Source organism: Metopolophium dirhodum, chromosome 4 (assembly GCF_019925205.1).
Source record: "Metopolophium dirhodum isolate CAU chromosome 4, ASM1992520v1, whole genome shotgun sequence".
NCBI lineage: Eukaryota > Metazoa > Arthropoda > Insecta > Hemiptera > Aphididae > Metopolophium > Metopolophium dirhodum.
The window spans coordinates 37,678,782-37,701,321 of record NC_083563.1 but is presented as its reverse complement, the minus strand read 5'-3'; the positions used below and the strand labels follow the sequence as shown (position 1 = coordinate 37,701,321).

General features: G+C 30.6%; 1 protein-coding gene across 1 annotated transcript; it reads right to left on the bottom strand.

Moving 5' to 3' along the window:
• Positions 1-10: 10 nt before the first annotated feature.
• Positions 11-13,023, bottom strand: LOC132943203 (protein lin-28 homolog). Its single transcript, XM_061012078.1, has 5 exons — positions 12,619-13,023; positions 11,915-12,004; positions 1,236-1,480; positions 984-1,144; positions 11-524 (listed from the first exon to the last, which is right to left on the bottom strand). The coding sequence occupies exons 2-5, from the start codon at positions 11,967-11,969 to the stop codon at positions 233-235; spliced, it is 753 nt and encodes a 250-aa protein (XP_060868061.1). The 5' UTR covers positions 11,970-12,004; positions 12,619-13,023; the 3' UTR covers positions 11-232.
• Positions 13,024-22,540: the final 9,517 nt, after the last annotated feature.

Here is a 22,540-nt window from a genome sequence, read left to right as displayed (position 1 = left end):
TAAAAACATATTTGACATGAATATAATAATTTAATTTGTTGACATTTTACCAACATTAAAAATTTATTTTAGAAAAAATAGTTTACAAAATGGTACCCATATTAAGTCTTTTTTTTAAGGAATAGGTATCTTAAAACTCCAATGTTTAAAAAAATATTAATTTATCTCCATGCAATTAAAATTAATTATGATTATGAATGATATTTTATTAGTCTTCTTGTACTCAATTATCTTAATCTTGTTTGTCATTGATTTCATCTCCATTCTGATTGGGTAAAATAGTTGACTGCTGCTGCTCATCAACACTACCATCTTCAGGTTTTGACTTTGGTCTTGGCTTCTGTCGTTCTGATTTTTTTCGCGGATTTTTGATGAACTTATTAATCACAGGCTCTTTGCTCTGAATCTGAGTGCAATCGGCTATAAGGTGGTTTGGATCCTTACAACTATGACAGCGTTTGGGCTGAGGACTCAATGTGCATTTGGCAGCAATATGATTGGCAAAATCTCCACAGTTGTAACATCTAATAAAAATAATGAAAATATTTAAAAATACATACATAATATATTTTATAAGTTTACTAGCTAATTGTGAGTGTTCAACTCTTTTTGGATGTAGTTTGCTGTAGTAAGTGCAACTCAGCCACCTTGGTAAGCAATGTGCAAAAATTAGATTTGATGCATGCTTGTACCTGATCTACCCGAATAACCAATGGCAACTAATAATAAATAAATACTAATTTGCACTAATTATTTCTCCTATAACCAATAGCAACCATTTATAAATAAAAATTTCCATCGCAAATCTCAAAATTCCTGTTTAAGCATCTCCTCGAGGGGCCTACTGGGTCCAATTGTGAATCTAAACCATTCATGGACCACGCAAGCATATATACAAAAATCAGAATCGGTGCAGCCGTTTAGGAGGAGTTTGAATACTTACACACGGACAGAAGAAATATATATATTAAGATAATACGCACCTCAATTTTTTTTGAGGAAATGCTTTTTTTGATCCTTTACAGTATTGACCTCTTGGTCCAGTAACAAGAGTAGCTTCTAAACCCTTGTCTGATTCATGACATGTAAACTCCACGTGTTCATTCTCTCTAAGGGATCTAAATCCGTCTTTTTTAATTACTCTCTATAAAAAAAAAAAAATATAGAAGTATAATGGTATCAAGTGAATGTGACATGTCGTGTATTAAACATGGTATAAGTGAGTTTTATTTTACCTGATGAACAAACACATCTTTACCACCATCGTCTGGAGTGACAAATCCGAATCCTTTTTTTGAGTTGAACCATTTGCAGATACCTTGACGAACACCTTCGGGTAGTTCTTCATTTTCCGGTCTTAAGTTTTCGGCATCATTGGACGAGAGACTACCGTTTCCATTTTTGTTCGGTTTTTCATTTGTTTCCACGGAATCTTTGAGGATGATAAATTTGGCTTTAACATTATCATCCCCTAAGTGTACTAAATTAAAGAAAATGTATTAATTATATTTGTTTAACAATCGAAAATAGGTTTATTTATTATTTAAAATGTCAAATGTTTAGTATTTATAAATGTTAAATTTATAATAAAATACTCAAATGTATAGATAATAAATAATTTAAATATAGATCCATATATAATTTATTTGTGAATAATTACATAATCTCTAATAGAGACTTAACTACCTAGTACCTACTTAAGTGTTTAATAATTAATATTATTTTTAACACCTGTTGTAGTATATGTATAGTTTTATTCTATAGTTTTATACTAGGTACAAATTTGCCAATATCATGATCCGAAGCGATATTTTGTTTTTAATTTATTAAATGTTTAAAATGCATTATAAAACCGTATATTTGTTTCTATGCATAATTTGTATACACCATAACTTGGCTGTAAAAATATTATTTTGATTACATTTAAAATTTAAAATTTGACAGCAGACACAATAATACGTCTACAAAGTAAAAAAAATATTTTTACGAATGTATGAACATCGAACAATAAAGTTAAACATAAGTAGGTAATAAGTATAGTATAATAAGTTTAAAATCGGAATAATTGATATTCAAATTAAAAAGAGGAAGGTAAGACTGTAAAAGTGGGATTTTGACCTCCCCAATACACCAACTAGATTCACTTTCCCATCGAAAAAGATACTGAAATTGAAAATCAAACCATTATTTCGACTACTTATTGTGTACGTACACAAACATAGTAAAATAAATATTAAATACATTAATCGCTCCGCTCAGAATCTAAAATGTATTATACATTTCAAACAAAAAAAGCTAAACCAATATTTTAGTTATTTTTTTGTAAATATTATAGCTTATTGTTTCGACGTACCAAATGTTTTTACAAAGTTATACATTTACAACAAATAAATATAATCTTGGTTAGTTGTCTGTTTGGTCTTCTAGGAAGTGGTTTTAGCCTAGATGTTTTTTTACCGATTTTTTAATGAAAAGCTCCGTCTATTTTATTTATAGTGTATTGTTGAAGTTTTAGTATTGGTTATTAGTTATTACTTATTAGTAGGGTTCGGGACTTGTTGTATTTGCATATTGCTTAATACTAATAAGTTATTAGTTAACCGTAGGCATAGGCGTGCACATTGGGGTTGGGGGTTGCTGATACAGAATATGCTGTCCTTGAACTTATTTTCGACCAGCCACAGCCGACAAATATTTTATTATGGCCCACAGTAAATTCTACCTCCATAAAACTATATTTACAATGTAGAATGTACATTATACATTATAATTAAAAATTATTTTTATAAAATGTGTAGAATTTGCTCCCTCCCCAAATAATTTGCATAGCAGCCCTCCCCCCCACAAGTCTTATTATTGTCATGTATAGTAGTAGAGATAATTTCATATGCATGGTTGAGGTGTGGTCTATAGGGGTATAGGGTTTGAACCTAATGATTTATAAGCTTAGTTTTTTATTTAAGTATGGGAATATCCCGTCTAGGTGTATCCTCAAGTATTTTACTTATTCGTCCTTGCGGTTTCATTGGATTTCTTGGTTTTTCATTTATACTAAGGCTGGATTTACGTATTTTCTTGGCTTCACTTATGTGGGATTTAGGATAAGTTTCCATCTTGGGAATTGAGAATCTCATATAAATGCGTGATAACATTTTAAAAAAAAAAGTTGAATTGATATATCTGCTTACATACATGCTAAACTTCTACAATTTTACAATGGTAAATATAATAGGTATTCCATTATTATCAAATTAATGAATTTAATTTAGATTTAAAAAAAATAGAATTTATTGCTAAAATACAATGCACAATACTAATGACGAGTAATTAAAATATTAAAACTGTTATACTGTCTGATTATAGTTTAACTAATTACATTTTTTAATGCGTCTATACTGCAGTATTTAATACAATTCAACTCTGGGAAGTGATATACCTACGTGTTTTGTGTTTCAATGTTTCCTGGTGACTACAAGAATTTTTTTTAACTACACACGATTTACCATTTTTATTATATCACCTATAATAATTCATCATTTTTTTCTCATATAGGCACCTACTAAATTAATTGTGTCATTGTCGTGTGCAATTATTTTAGTACCAGATAATTGAAAATTAAATTGCTTAACATAATACCTATTATAGACATGATAATATATTAAATTAAATCGTAGCTCAGCTCATACAATATTTATACGCATACGGTATATACCTTTTGGCGTGAAGTTAATACAGACCCAGTAACTAATAACAACTATACACCGGATGTAAATTTATTATTTCATATGATATGTACAATGTTCTAATTTGTATAGATTATATTATGTTTATCATAATAAAATATGTTATGTTTCATTCATAGATAAAGTAAAAAAAAAAACACCGATTATTGAAAAAAAATCACGTTACAATCATGTACTACAATACGCATAATACAAGTTATAATGTATACATGTGATGTAAATAAATCTCCAATACTAGTACAGTTTTAGTCAATGAAATACAAAAATTACGATGTAGACTATATACCTAATATAGTAATATCATATATTATAATACCACAATATGACATGTGCAACAAAACGTGTGATGATGAATTACTATGATATAATATGAATATTCATTTCATTCAATGCCCACCGTTGTATGAACGGAACCGGTTTCAGAAACAATAAAATATAATAGAAGTACGAAGATTTGTATGTAGTGCGAAGAATAAAGATACTTCCTAATGCACGAAATATAGTATACAGAGTGATTATTTTAATAGTAAATACTAATTTTCTTGATAAGCATTAATTTTGTTTTGTATATATTATTTTGAATTTGTCATGTAGGTTAACCTATAAATAACAATATTTTTGAAGAAAAAAAATTGATATTATTTATCACCATAATTTATAAGTAAGTTTTTACTCTTTTAAATAAAATATTTTTTTACATTTATAAATTACCCAGAAGGAGAATATTTTTTCGAGCATTTTGTTGTATACAAAGTCAGACAAATAATAATAACTTATAACTATTTAGTATTTAGTTACATTTCACAGTTTACACGCTAGCGCAGCGGAGTGGCACAGAAGTGGCTACTATAGACTAAACTAGAATACCTTCAAAAATGTTGAGCTATTACTCCACTCATCTTAACTTTAAATACTTATAAGTTATAACTAATTGACTACTAGTTCGAAATTCGATTTGTTTATACATAATAATACTCAGAAATATACTGAGCATATTTTGTTTTTATTAAAATATAAAACAATCTGTACAAATAAGCACCTTAAGTAATTTTGATGTAATAATAAAAAACATAACATTAAATAAAACTTTTGAGGAAGTCACCCATTGGTAACACGTGCGAAACATTGTGCATATCGAAATATAAAATTTAAAATGTATGTATGTAGTCATTTGAAAAAGGATGAAACTTAAAAATATTTTCAAAATCTTAAATACTTTTTGAAATAGGTAATTAGTGTTCACTTATAAAAAAATCATTTTCATTTTTAATAATTTTATACATACAAATATGCATTTAGGTATTACATCATTGCAGGTCATGATTATACTATACACGCCTAAATATAATATTATGATAAACATAAAAATTTAATATAGACGTTGGAATTCTATACACGTGACATTAATTCTGTAGTGTTTTTTATACGACTTAGCTTCGAGGTCATAACAGCAGAGAAATGTGTAGTTTCATCAATGGATTTACATTTTGGAAAGTTCCATAAATTATAACAATAAACAATATAATAATTAATAATATCATGTATTATACATACATATACGTGATATTATTACATGTAACATGTATAAGACCGAACGACTATAAGTTGAAATATGTTACATTTGGCCATTTGGGCTTAAAATAGAGCGTGTTCTAAGTACAAAGTGTAGTGTACAAATTATTGAAAAGTGTGCAATTCGAATTCCCAATGTTGTAAATAAGCTCATTGGACAAAGGACAAGATTAACAAAACAATGATATTTAAATATTTATGAATATTATAAATATCACAAATTTTATCCGACTGTAGTAACTATTTGCCTTATACCATAGTACCTATCTAACTAGTGATGAAGGGCTTTAAAATCCAGGAAAGTTATAAAGAGGAATGACAAAAACGGGAAAGTAAAATATAGGAAAATAATACTAAGGAACAATAATTCGTAGGAAAATAAAAATTAGGAAAATATGTATGGAAATAATTAAAAGCAACGTTTATGCGTAGTAAAATAATAACCAGGAACATAGTATAGAGGAAAAGCTTTTCCGGGAAATTATAAATCAGGAAAATAAAACTTGTAAAATTAGTTTATAGGAATTCAATATCCAGGAAAATAATTTATAGGAATTTTAAAATCAGAAAAATTTTTTACATAGGAAAGTATTATTCCTAAAAATTCTTTCCCGTGTAAATATTTCAAATATTAAAATTCCCGTTGATTATTTTCTTGGGTAATATTTTCCTGATTTTGAATTCTTGTGTATTGTTTTCCTGATTTATATTTTCATCAATTTTCAATTCTTAAGAATAATTTTCCTCTAAAATATACTTTCCATAATTTAATTTTACTAAGAAGTGATTTCCAGTTAATATAAGTTCCCATTGTAAAAGCATCCTGGCAAATATTTTCCTGAATTAAATTGTTTACCGCGCGACAGTAACCATTGCCGCTCACATCTGTGTCCATTATACATGGATACTATTTTTTAAGCAGAATAAAAATATCCCGTTTTCAAATTTGACAAACTTATTTTATTATAATGTATAACTGTAACAAATAATTTTATGTTTAACTATTATATGTATATTGTGTTGATTCTAATTATTTAAGTTATAATACCTCCGGTTGTGAAAAATACGTGTATTTCGTTAAATAACGTAACATCCAATGGCCAATAAGAGATCAATAGGCGCATTACAAAATTGATATCAGGACGGAAGTTGTGGGGGCGTTGGGCCTAAAGCCTACCCATAGGCGCAACTAGGGAGGTTACCCCAAGCTCTAAATCAACACCTCCTGTCCACTGTTATAGAACACCATAAAATAATTTTAGAAAAGAGTGATTTCTTTATTTTATGTAAGATATTTTTTTAGAAAAAAATCAATTAAAAATAGGGTTTTCTAACATTCACTAGTTATTTCAATTTTCAGTTACAATTCCAATAAGTTCTGTAACACAGGAATGCATTTTTTAAAGTACGCAACGAATTAAAAATTAGTTGAGGACAAGCATGTTACTATGTTACAGCAATGATTTACTGACTTGTCCATTTTTAACATTAAGAAGTATGCTGTGAATAACATAAAAACAAAAACGGTGTTGGATAAGTTACCTACCGGCTACCACTTACCAGCACAAAAAAAAGGAAAATAGGTTTGAAATAATGGGCACATTATATTCTTATTAACAAATATCAAACGTTCCTGTATTATTTGTATTTGTTGTATTGGTTGTAACTTGTAAGTAAAATATATACAAATAAAAAGGTAATAATTTTTGAAGTTATAACAGAAGTTCGTCATTAATGATTTTATAATATATTTTTAAGGGGTGTATGTGTCATAGCAAGTATACATAATTTTAGTATCCCCTAAAATGTAGTTCTAGTTGCGACTAAAGGCCTACGTTATCAAAAAATATAATAATTGAATTTATTTTGAAATCGTTTAAAAACCGCCGACAAACACGTCATCCACGGACTAATCAATTTAGATGAATCGGCCTACACTACGTCCATAAGCATTCAAATTTCGTAGAGTATTCACCGAGCATTCAATATTTCAAACAGAACAATTTATTATTTATTTGTTCCGTATTAAATTTAATTTCAACATATTTTATTGACAACAAACTTCTAATAAATTCCGCCATATACAGCAAAACTTCAATGTAACGAACTTCCATTAAAAAAAATTTTTCGTTTAACGAGTTATTTTTAAGAACAAAACGAAATTGTCCAAATTTTATCCAAACTTATTTAATTCTATATCTAACTAATTTCTTCATAATACGAATTTATTTGTTTCCCATGAGAGTTCGTAATATGGAGCATGGAAGTTACACTGTATTATATTATGAGAACTATTAAGACCTCTTAAAATATGAACAAACCAATGGTTTACAACTATCTACCATACTCTCGATAATTCGAAAAACTTCAAAAATCGAACTGAAACCTTGATTTACTGAGAAAATATCTATAGTTTGAAAAAAACACGTGTATTTTAGTACCTAATAAAGTTTGAGATGGTGGTAGACAGGGTAGACGAAAAATCCCAAAACCTCTGTAATTTGAATTTATAATTTCTATTTGAAATGATTGTTCAACCGAGTACTGGCATACACGTATTCAGTAAGAATATTTATAAATTTAAATTTTAGCATCGAAAAATAACGACGGCAATGGTAATTATTGCCCTATTGTTTTGAGCAATTAAATAGGTACGTTTATTGACAATACTGTTTGATAATTGTTTTACAATATTGGGAATAAACAGATCTAAATATCTAATCAACTTTTTACCTCCAAAATTGTAGTACTTAGATTGGTAGTGGTTCCACGGAGAACATCGCCGTTCACCTCTGGGTACATTTTCAGTTACTTAAATGTAATATTTTTGGGGTGTATATTTTAATTCTATCTTCAAATTGATTGTTGAATACAATTTTATTTCAACGCATAACTATAATAAATCATTTTGTGCTTAAAATGTAAATTGGTGTTAATTCTATTTATTTACATTACACGTCGTCGTGCAAATACGTCGTGCTACGTCGTTAAAAAAGGAACGTCCTACAGGAGATCGCTGTGTAGAATTTAGGATTCTTAGAACAACAAAGTATGTTTCTTATTCCATCCTGCAAACGCGCACGCACGAAATCCGTACAAACAAAATATATTAGGTACAGATTATTGTTGTTGTATACTGCATACAACCCAGCCTACTGCAGGATATAATATAATGGTAGTTTGGTATAGTATACCTTGGTACCTCTGGGCTCTGCAGGCTACCCACAATACACGACAACGTCGCACAGCATTATTCGAAATCGAATATAATTGAAAAGGTCGATATTTACAAAAAAAACAACATATATATACATGTAGTATAGTGTATTGGCCATACCCTCGGTAAGAGTGAATTATTGAAGAAGGTTTTGGCAACGTGGCACTGGAACACGAAGACTGTACACAATATTATATACCCATATAATTCTGTATAGGTATACGTTTAAAACATGAACCATCTGCATTTTGCCGTCCCGTTTACCTGCACGGTTCTGATTTTCTACCCTTAACAGTCGACGACGCAAACCCTTAGGAAGGAGAAAAACATTTTTAAAAACGCCAGCTGCAACACACATCTATACATATTTTTCGTGCACCGACATCGTTGGGTATAATATATATATTATATACATGTACATACATAAAACGGAATATACAGTATACGCACTTTATTATATATAATATATGATGCGATCTTCGATATCTCAGGTAGTAGGTACTATTAGCTATATATAATACTTTTGTACCTATAATGTATATATTATAATATATACCTATATGGCTATAATATATAACCAAACGTCACGTTACCGTTTTTATTTTATTGTTGGCGTTCTATAATTTATTGTCACCTGCCTAAAATAAAAATCTACCCCTAATAATCCCACCTTTGATACATGTAGGTACACTAACACGCGTTGTATTTTATCTTTGGGCACAGCGTTTTCTCAAAGACGAATACCAACGTTGAAAATAATTTAACAAACATAAAATAGGTAGGTATATACGATCGTACATTATTCAACGGAGTAAAATATATTATTATGTTCGGTATGAAAATTATTATTAGTTCAGTATTCATTTAGACCTGGACCGGATTAAGAGTTTTGGCACTCACTCGTATATTTTCCAATATCAATCTTAATTTGACGCAGAATCAATATTTTTGCATTATTTCAAATCTGTAGGTACATATTATTATACTGTGTGTATTTTTTAAGATATAGCTGAAAATACTGGCGTCCTAAATTTAAATGGTCTTAATATTACGCCCTATAGCTTCTTAAGTCCCCAGTGTTAATTCGGGTTTGTATTGGACGAATATAATACTAATATATTTTAATATTTATAGTATCGTTTAATTTGCACGTAAGTGAAATATTTTGCATGCTTAAAATATTGTAGATGAATCATATCAAACGGCGCATTGTAAATTAATGTATTAGTAAAGTACCTACCTACGTGTGTGGATATTAACGATGAAATAATTGGGATTTAGGGTTTATAAACATTAATTCACGCATAATTATACGGTTCTTAGGTAATATGTATGCAGTATGCACCTACCATGTGCAATAATACGCCGGAAAGACAAATCGTCTGTTAACATAAAATTATGGATATACTATCTATATTGTGTATCATATTCAATAATGTGAACAGATTATTATTTTTTTTTTACATATACGTGCACCGTGCAGTGTTATAATATAACATATTATATTATATTAACGTATTCTTAACAGCGAGCCTAATTTAAGACTATACTCGGCTAGATATCAAAATGTTACAAAGGACAATTTACTATTAATAGTATTTGGTATACATTAGTCAAACATGTGCCTGTATGAGGAATGTATTATTACTATTATATAGACGCAATGAACTTGGTATTTTTCCTAAAAAGTCTCACGTAAAAAAGTCCGATGGAATTAAAGTCCGGTAAAAATGTATATTTATATTACACATATTAACTATATGGACCCAGACACCCAGTGGCCAGTACCTACCCACCAATTGTAAAAAATATATTTGCACTACCTTAAGTACGTGTTTGGCGTCACTGTTTAAAACACATACGTTCGCGTAATGTTTGGAGCCTGATGATTTATGGAATTGTTTTTTATTTTTTAATTGTTTGTCTCTTGCTAAGGATTTCACAACATTTAAAATCGACACAGTCACAAACTGAGCATTTTACAGAATAATCAAACTATTAGCCGGAGAAATACACTTTTAAAACTACAAAAAGATAAGTAATGATTAGGCAGTGTAAAAAAATTGTAATTTTCGACTTTCCAATTAAAGTGATATTCTATAACATATAATATAATATGGATACATGGTTAGATCTCTAATACTGAAAGATAAGTAAATACTAGGTGACCTAACTTAATAAAGTCACCTACAAACTAAAATAATTATTAAATTCGGGACATTTTACGCAGAATCTTTTTTTCGTCGGCTTTTTGTTCGGTGATTCGATGGATCTATCGAAGTTTGAAGTTTGTAATACAAATACAAATATATAAAATATTCGAATCAAACACAACGAAACGAAAACACGTAATATTATTATAATATATAGGTACGATCGTAAATTCGTATTAAAAGATGGGGAGTGTCGAGAAACACCTGCAATCTGTATAATGTGTATAATGATACTATATAACCTTAAAGTATAAGTGGTGCTTCCTAAATGCATTCATCTAGGTATATTTTGTTGGATTACACATTTTAATTATGATTTTAATAGACCAACTCAACAGTTTACTGTATATGTAATTATAATTAAATAAGGATTTACCAATGAAATTTCACTGTATTAAATAAAACGATATTTATTATACTGTACAGTATAATATATCATGTAAGAATATACATAATCATAAATTAATACATAGTACATACCTATATAATATTATAATATAATTAAAATAACACGTAATAGCGGAATATCTAGAACCACTAGAACGTCCAAAACCATCAAAACAGAAAATATATAATATAAGTACTATTCAAATAGGCAATGATAATATTTTGTTATTGACACATGCATATGTGATAAGATAAAAATGCAATCGCCGGATTTATAATACCGAAAGAACTCTAGATCCTGTCGTAAACAAATAACCTAAAAATAGCTTATTGCGCCGTTTAGAAAACTGCGTCTCGACTGTAAACGAATCGTGCATATTATATTATAGACGTCAGTAGTCTGTATAGTTTAGTACCTACAGATATCGCGAATGGTGTGAGAGCCGAGAGGCGAGAAGTAATAATAATCCTCTGAATCTATAATATCCTGCGAACCGATATTGTAATATTATAGGTAAGATTAATTGTTATCGAGTATTGACTAAACTTTGATATTATAGTATTTTCCAAACTTTCATCGATAATTGAGTATTTGCAATTCGGTAAGTGTAGGTAGGTACTATAAATACGTAATTACAACCCGGCCAAGTAGTAAGTACGTCGAGTAAACATAGTATTTGTGATTGTATGCAATGTATATAAATATTATCTTATTTCGTTATATTTGTTTGTTTTTTACGTCTCAAACGTAAATTATAAGCCCAGTATCTACAATGACTCACCACCGTTAGAAGGCGCCGTCGAGAGTTGATTGTTTTCGGTATTGTTTTCACTCATTTCGGTGCAGGTTCGTGGCTCGGCGTGTTCGGCACCTGCAAGAAACACATACGAATCAAGAAAACAATATATTATTATAATATTACAAGCCTACACGTCATGCCGTTTGCCATAAAGGCATTTTAGGTGTAGGTGCAAGTAAAATAGTAGGTATGTATATATATAATATACATGTGAAATGCGAGGGACGAAATACCACTGCGGTGTGCAGGATGTAGATAGATGCAGAATAAATAGATAGTTACAAATTTATAGACGTATAGTTGGGTATTATCTATGATCAGACGTCGTACAATAATATAAAATATCGCAGACCGTATAGTCGGTGGCTGCGGGAAAAACGATGAAAACACTACACCTCTATACGGGTTATACAATAATATTATGATGGAAAATAACCACTAGACGACGATGAACTCAAGAACACGCGTGCGGCGTTGTGGCATGTACAAGTTATTCATATAGGTATACATAATTTCACGGGAGCTCACTGCGCCCTATATACTTAGACATTAAATAAGCACATAATATACATAATATTATATAATAAATAAATATTGGAAAGCGATCGATGGATTCATCTCATTATCAACGTGATAAATCATTATTGTTGTTATTATTATTTATTAGTAGTATCATTGTTAATTACCTAGTATATTGTTAATAATATTAACGGTCGTCCCCGTAATGGTACCCGCACGATATTGTGGCAGCGGGAGAAGAGAAGAAAAAAAGGTCCGTTGGATACACTCTTGTCACAGTTGTATGTATTAAAGTCACGGTTAAAAAATTAAAATGTTATAATGTATTATGTATTAAAGTCACAGTTAAACACTAAATGTATTGAAAAATGTAATATGGTGCGCGTGTGAGGTCCTCGTGAGCTGCGTGCGCGCGCGAATGTGTGCGTTCGTGTACTGCACCGAGGCCTGGTGCACGTTTTCGTCGTTCTGGTGGTTCGTCAGGCGGCGGCGGCGGCGGTGGTATGGTAAAAATGTTGTGGCCTCCACGAAAAACGCGTCGTGTTAGGTTAGGGTGCGTGCGCGCGCGCCACTCGGGGTGGTGTATAATAATATAATACAATATAATAATATTGTACGTGACGCGTAAATGGTAAATATATATATTATTATTAGTATTATGGTATTGTGCGGCGTGCGACGGACGGGGCATTTTTCCCGGGGAGAGTGTGGGGAGGCGAGGGAGCCGGCGCGGCGTATATCCCCCAACCGAAAAATGGACGGGCACTGCGCATGCGCCCCGAACCGTAAATCACTCCCATCCGGCGGGGGCCGGTCACAGCAGCAACATCAGCAGCAGCCAGCAGTCAGCATTACTGTATGGTATATTATATACTAAATTATATACATACACGCATATATATATCGCGTTGTTATATATAGCCGTAATAATATTGTATATAATATATATATATATGTGTGTGTGCGAGCGCCGTGCGGTGGTGGTGCGTTGCGGGGCGCTGTCACACCGGAGCCGGTCGGCGGTCGCCACTGGAAATCGCAGAACCACCGTCCGGTATCGTCGCGTATTATAAACGCAGTACGCACTGTTGGCGTCGCGCTGGTTTCTACGTTTTAAAAATATTATTATTTTCCCTCCCATTCTCGTTCACAAGATTCTTCGCGTCTCGTACGTGGCAGTGGCTACGCACGATATTCTTTTCCCGCGTCAACGCGGCCGACGTCGCCGCTGCCGCCGCCGCATCCCTCTTTTCCCCCACCTCTCGCAGACACCCCCTACGAACGGTGTTGTGTATGCGCAGCGTGTCCTAGGTTAGGGAGAGTATACGTGTACGGGTAGGGGGAGGGGGGCACGGAGGACGCGACGACTGCGGCTGTATACGAATAATACGATGAGCCGAACCGACCGGAGACTGAACACGATACGCGCGATGTGTGCATACCATATTCCAGACGAGAGATTTTCATGCGCACAATAATAATAAACCATGACCCGCTCGTTTTCGAACTGAATATAAGCGTGGCATGATGCAGCCGCGGTGCTGGTTGTGGTTTTGGGCGGCGGCGGCGGCGTTCGATCTAAAATTTCGCGCTGAAACACACGCTACACCCATTAAAATATACTGTACGTCCGTACCGTCGCGGGTCGGAAAACCGTCGTCATCGATGATGACGTTAGTACGTTAAAATAATATTATTAATAAACAATATAATAATATTTTATTCCAAATGTTTAGTTGCGCGTCGCGTGTGTACCTATCAAGTATTAATGTATATGCCAATCGCAAAACTGCATAATAATAATATAATATAATGCTATACAGTGTGCACGAGGCACTCCGGAGCCGTATTCCGTGTTTTTAATAAAATGTATTTCCTAATGTTATACCTAACTTATAATATTAATTTATTGAGCATTATTTGCGCATATACATATAATAATATTAAATATATATTGTGCGTCGTCGCACTCTTAAATCTTAAACAGGCCGTGAAAATGTTTAAGCAGTTAACATATTTTCTATTTTCTATATCAGCCACCTAAACTCGTAATAATTCATACATACGCTCAAATTTGTGTAGGTAAAAGCTTTCGAATCAATTACTTAAGTAATATATTGTTGTATATATACTCGTATCAAAAAATATATTGATTTCTATTTAGAGGCAATCGTTTTTATCGAATGACCGCACCGCTGTCCTATGATACCATATAACTATATAAGTTAAATAACCTATAACCTTATTTACCTGCATTAAAAACCGATATAAATGCGATTATTTATTGTTTCTTAAACAGTTAAATATACCACATTATATTATACAATCACGACCCAACACAAGACCTTTAAAACTTATACAGAACTCACTCCTTACCTCGAATATCTATATTTTATTCCACGATACTGCTTTAGTATCTCGTGTAGTCGTGTCTGTATACTTATATTATAGTATAATAATATAAAATATATATCGCACTACCCCGAATCTGAATAGCATTGAAGATTATTTGTAATTTCATATTTTTATCATTTTCCCCTCGACACACATATTAAATAATCACCGAGCAAAGAGAAAGGGGCGTCTCAGGTCAACTTCGTGGGGGGGGGGGGATAAAAGAAAATGATTATTGCTAGGTATATATAATATAGTAAGTACATCACTCTGATCAAAAAACCGAAAGTTTGTTATGATTTCGGCTTTTATTAGCTGAAAATAATTAATATTCTGTTCATTGCGTTTTACCTATAGGCTATACTATATAGAGTACATAAAAGTATTTAAAAGTGCCACTCATGCAATAAGTCTATAAGCCCGCAGGCAGCATTCATTCTGACTCTTCAACCTAACCAAGATTTTAATCTAATAAACAATAACCAAAGCAACAATAGAAATAGGTAACTAAATAAGCAGAAACTATAGATACTTTATTTATTTACTTAAACGCCTAAACAAAGATTTATATATCAGGCGATTGCCCCTATCCCCTTATAAAGGACGTGATTTTATGGCATAAATAAGGAATTCTGCAAGGTATACAGAAGAAACCCAAATCTTTAAGTGCATATGGCTATAATTCATTTAGCTAACAAAACCATCTAACGAGATGCTTAATGCTTTGACGTCCTTCTATAACGTCCTGTACTCCTATCGAGCATATAATGACTATGACTAGTGTAGTTCTGTCAAAGATTTTAGGTTAATACTATATTATACTAAATACTAATTTATATATGTATAGAACACTATGCTAAATGCTGACTGTGACTGCGTGTTGTATACATTGTGTGTCCTTATACTTTCAAAGCTGTTTAAATTTTTACAATGGAAATAATACGTATAGTGTATTGTGTATACTATATAAAACATTACTCTCATAATATATTCTGAGAACTCTGCGGAACATACATTTTGAAATCTGAACCTAAGTTATTATCGTTTCATGAACATTTGGCTAAATCAGTATAATACAGTTGAGTAACGATAACTCGAATAGTTGAAGGGGGATAAAAATTCACTTCGAGATATGTGTTATTCGAGATATCTAACTAATTTATAGCGAACCATTTTCTAGGGGAATAAAACACGATTCGAGTTATTGAGGTACGAATTATCGCGACTCGACTGTCGTATAATTATACTATTATACTGATTAAGCTTCACTTATATGTGGTCAAAGTTATTGCTATACAATTAAAGAAAACGCTGCACGTTCGAGTGTGAGGTGGAGCCCAACTATACTATACTATCACTTTATTTTTTGCCAAGATTCGAATTTCAGAGGTTTTAAAAAGTACAGCCCTATATTTTATATTTTTGTGTCAATTATCCATTGCTATATAAATACACATGCAGTACAGACGTACAGTAATTGAGTATATAAAATATACACATCACTATACACTCGATCGTTAATTATTAAGTTAATATATTAACTATAGTTAATACACATAATATATTCACATATTATGTAAGCCAGGTATCCAACCTTTTTTTATAACAATCCAAAATTAATATATACACTTCGATATTGTGGTGCATAATTACTTGAGAACGGGTTAAGATTGAAATTAGATAGAAGAATCATTTTTTATTTTATTTTACCATAATTTTACTAAAGATAAATATACATACATACATACATATTACATACATACGCATACATACGTATCGTAAATATGGTATAGGAGGAATATCTAAAAGCACATAATTTTTTTCTGAAAATTTGTCAATAATCATTTCTTTTGTAATAAATAGTTTTTTTAATATTGAAGTCTATATGTAACTCAGTAATTATAAGTAGGTGGGTAATTTAGCTAGCTAAATATAATATAAAATATTAATAAGAGGGATTTGATATCACACCAAAGCGGTATAACCACTTGAATTCATAAAAACGTCGGCGTAAACAGTCCCAAAATATCTGATAGCTAGAAAGCTGGTTGATAACTCATTAAAAAAGGATTATTAAGTAGATACTAAATGTAAAATTAAAATTTTTTTAAAAAAATTGTTTAATTTTTTACAGATAAATAAAGAGTTATTTTTCGCTAGATTTTCATTTAGCGAGGTAGATTTCCGAAACTGGAAAACGGATTTTGTTGTTTGGGGTCTTGTTAGATTCACATTGGCTAGGAGAAGTGCAGTGAAGATTTTCAGAACTTTATCTCCAATCGTTAGTTCACTACAAAGCTGTAAAGCTGAAAAACATAAAAAACGCCTAAAAAAATTTGTTTTAATTTTTTTTTTATGTTCTGTAGTGAATCAACTATTAAAGATAAGTTCTGAAAATCTTCACTGCACTTCTCTAACCAATGTGAATCTAACAAGACCCCAAACAACGAAATCCGCTTTCTGGTTTCGGAGATCTATCTCACTAAATGAAAATGAAAATGATTTTTGTTGGGCTGTTCACACTGAAATTTTTCTGGATTCAAATTGTTATACCGCTTGGGTGTTAATAAATTTCTAAAAATTAAAAATCAAGAAAGTTTACATGCCGATCTCTGACTTGGCAAGCGTTTTTTCTTCGTAAAGATTTGGGTTTGAACTACGAGCTTATAAGGAGGGGCTGCTGAAAAGTAAAACCTTTTAGGGTTAAATACTAATACGAGAGGGCTAAGCCCCCCCCCCCCCCTAGCCCCCCCTAGTTAGGTTAAAACGGCGGCTAAGCCTCCTGAGTCCCGAGGTTTCAAGCTCACCACCTATTTCTATAAAAGATTATATAGTATTATACATTATATTATAGGCACCGTACTTGTATATTATTATAGGTAATTGTGTTATGTCTTCAGCAAAGAATTGAATATTGCCTAATGGCTAATACCTGGTAAATATTTCTTGATCAATATGATAATATCTGCAAGTAATATTGTTCTCATTATTAGTATCATCTAATGACTAATACTAGCTATATATCTATATATAATATTTAATAAATAACATTCGTAATACGTTATAAGTACAAATAATAAACGGTACCTACCAACTATAGGTACATAAAATTAATATATAATATACCCATTATACACATAACTAAAAAAATTGTTATTATTAAAGTTATTTTTATTGGTGATGAAATATAGTTAAATAATTTTTTTATGATTAATGTCTTACTAAAATACTAATTAAAAGTATAGGTATACAATTTAATTGACTTCAAAAGTATAGTTTAATTATTAAAATATCATATTACGTAAGACATTATAATAATAATTATATAGGTACTAATATGTACTAAAAGTAGATAGTGGCCAGTGGGTACTGGGTACTATCTATGTATCTAATAATGTACTTACATAATATGTATACGTAATACTATATATTATAGTTGGATATTGTTAAACAAACTCTACAAAAAAAACCTATACCAACATTATATTAAATTTAAATTAATTCATCATTTACGACTAAAAAATAAAAATTACTAATATTATATTGGTTCTCCAGTGACCAGTTTCCTAGTATAACTATCAATGTATATTACCTATATATGGGCTACTAAAAAATAACAAGATTTACTAATATATATTTATATATATTTTTTCGATTTAATGATTTTTTCACTTTATGGTCACATTTTTGTTAATTTGTTGTATTTAATGTATATAGTATATACACAATCCGGACTACGAAGTATTTCTATTATAGTCCGTAATATATATAGTATTAGGCTATATAAGGTGTAGTTGTATCTTGCTGCCTACCGCAGTCTCCAGATGTTATGAAGGCTGTTGGAACAACCGAATGTACCAAATAAATATACATATATATTGGTATACACTTATATTTAATTCGATAAATACGTAGCTATTATTTTATAATTTAAATCACTATACGCACAATTCACAAATGAACAATATACCTACAGGATATAAGCCATTTATAAATTAATTTCTTTAAAACAATTTGCATCTTGTAGGTAGGAACAAGGAACTACCTACTAGTCTAGTGATCTTTACATAATATTGTGAATATCACACGTTTTGAAAATAATTAGATAATATTTTTTTATTGAAGCACGTTACTGTCGAATGCAAGAACTTCTTACTTCTAATTCTTGCCAAGAAGTAGAGGACAGTCTGTTGTATGTGTATGAACAATGAACATTATGTGCTTAAATATTAACGTTTAAGGTACCTACGACCTACGTAGCATTACTATGATAGCCATAACGCAAAAATAAAATAAACTGAAGAAGCAACGTGGTAGTCTTTAGAAGTAACAATATGCGTTACAAATTTAAAAATGAATGTCGTTTTTACATTATATACAATTTCATATAATCGCACATGGAACACATGTGGGGAAGTAGGTACTATTGTAGCCACTAGGTACCTTTTTCTTATAGTAATACAACAATGGTCTACGGGATCACTGCTGTAAGGATATAATATTATGGTGGACACTGAGTAAATGCGCCACAGGAAATATATTATTTTGAAAACCAACACAATGTGTAACCTTATTATAAGAGTTTGGAATATTTGTATTTCCGTAGAATTCATGAACATATTATTCCACATAACATGGGTCCTTGAAATGTTGAGACGCAGGACGACCCTGCAGTATGTGTATATGCGTATAATTTGGATTGCGGAATAAAAAAACCTCACAATCACATGAAAATTATTGAACAAAAACTTATACCAAACACAAAGTGACTATATTATGGTTTTAAATAAGTATATAGTGTAAAATTACTTCAATGAAACTAAACTCAATGAAAATCGTTTTGTTCCTTGTGATGACGTATTTCTCGAGGTAACGATTTAAATATTCCAGTTGATTTAAATTGTAAAATGTTACTTATAGTCTATATATTATATACATTAAACACGCTAAAGTAATTCAATTTTAAACAAACTGTATAGGTATTTAAGTCTTTAAGATCTATACTTAATAATATATAATAGGTATTCGTATTATCAATATTGCATTAATTATTACCTATTAGCAAACATACATAACTATAATATATAACTTTACTGAATAGTGGATAGTACATATACCTACTATTAAAGTATAGATAACATTTCAAATTTATAATTATTATATTTCTGAACTTATGTAATTATGTATTATTATAATTTAATTATTGATATTTAATTTATCGTCTATATTATGCCAATTTATGCGAATGGAATAATATATTATTGTTAAATAAAAAATAGATAATACTAATATTGCAGATTAGGCCATAAATACGGTTTTTAACTTATAAATTATCATCCAGTAATCAGTATAATAGCCTAGATACATCCTATTATAAATTCCAGTCCAGACTATAATAATATGTTTATTGTATTTAACACTGTGGCGGTTGTCTCTACCTATAGCATCACAATAATATTGGATACTACTACATCAATGTATAGGTTTATAATTTAATAATTATAACTAGGAGTCTAGGAAGTACCTATAAATATTATACGTATACTTATTTATATAGTTATATGTCTATAGTCAATGTTGTGTATTATCATTATATTATCATTATATTATCAGGATTACAGTTAAAAGTTGTGGTGTTAGTCTGTGTTATGTCATAAGCTCATAAACGATAATAGTATAACTAGTATATAACTTATAAACACATGGGTAATTATGATGTTGAATTAATTTATTGAATTTTGTTAATTTATTTTGGAATAATAATTAATAATCATGATAAAATACGTTAAAGACTCCAACGTTTCGCAAACAATATATAAATGTGTATATTATATTGTAGTTATATATATGTAAACAAATATTGTGATTTCAGAAGACTATTTTTGCACGTTAGATACCTAATAACTTGCAAATTTTGGGTTTGGTTGCAAGTACTTAATATATGGATTATGGATGTATAATTATAAAGCAGGGTTCTTCACTCGAGGGCCAGACATAAAATATGCATAATGTATAGATGAAACTGGATATACGTGCTTCAATAACTAAAAAAATTGATTCCGAATAACGTACGTTCGAATTTCGGGTTTGGTCGGTCGTAGGTACCAAATCCATATTCAATAATACACTACAATTATATACCACTGATTTGGTATACGCCAGTTATAAAAAATTAAAATATCATGGTGTTGAGAGGGCGAAGACACCCCTATTACTATAGGACGTCATTTTCCGCTCCACATATAATTACGCTACACCGAGTCACCGAGCTATAATAGGTATTTAGATGTATATTTTGTAAGGTGTAAACGCGTTATAATTATATTACCGCGGTATAATAACAATTATAATAACCTTGGACAAAAGTCAAAAAGTCCATAACATAACAATTATTGATGAATATCATTGATGTATGAAATAAAGAAATCGTTATATACGTTATACGTTTTATTGTTTCGTTTTATATTGCAGATATTATTGGTACCTACTTATCTGTACGTAATAACTAATAAGTCATACAAATAAAAAAACATTATAGCCTATATTATACACGACACAGCTAAGTATATAGATGTAGGTGATAGGCATACAGCTGCAGGCTGTACCTAGTATGAATGCTGCAGCAGTCTATTCCTAAATCGGAATCCCATAGGTACCTATATATTCCAATCACGGTGGGACAATATTTTTATATTTTAATCTTAATTCACAGTAATAATTTCGTCTATAGTACTGCAGTTTTGAGTTTATCTATTTTTATTTGGGCGTAGAACGAAAAACCTGGAGAACAACCAAAAAAAAAAAGAAAAAGAAATGTACCTATAATATAATAAATAAATATAGAGCGCTACGACGCGATGCAGGCTATAATAGTAGGTAGGTACCTTATAAATATAATATGTTCATACTATTCATACATACATTATATATATATTATGTATAAAAACAAAGGCGGTCACTATATCGCGGTGGGAAGGAGTGAATATTATATACGTCAAGCTAGTATTTCGTATACATATATTATTCTATTTTATCATTTCGCAACGTAGGCGGAGCTCCGCGTACGGTTGGCTCCGTTCCGCAATGTCGGATTATATTCGCACGCGCTGCACACCTGTATCATGTACATATTATTATTATTATATTTGCATATAGTCGCGGAGTATACACAAATACAAATATAAATACCGCGGCTACCCCTTTTCGTGCACATTCGGCGCGACCTGTGAGTGCGTTTATAATAATAATAACTACATAGTATACTATAGTTAATATAGTTAATAGTTATTAGTAATACATGCATGATCATAATATCATTGATTATAAATATTTTATATAGTTCTTATAGTTATTATAGTTCAGAATTGTTTATAATACCTACATTTGCCATTAACGTTCTGCAACCTCACAGAATTTTTTATGCTCGAACGAGAAGAATTTCTTTTTTATTTCTATACCTATAATTGTATATACCGCACTGCATATTTGCTCAATTGAGTTTTGTGACATACCTAACTTAGTTGTTTTATACTCAATCGTGTGATATCTTATGCTTGTCTGACCAATGTGCAATGACCATGGTTATTTATATAATATTTAATATTTGAACTATAAACGCTCGCTTATAAAATAAAATTGTGACTACGCCATATTTTTAATTAATTTATGACTTATGACTTAGGTATGAGTTATGAA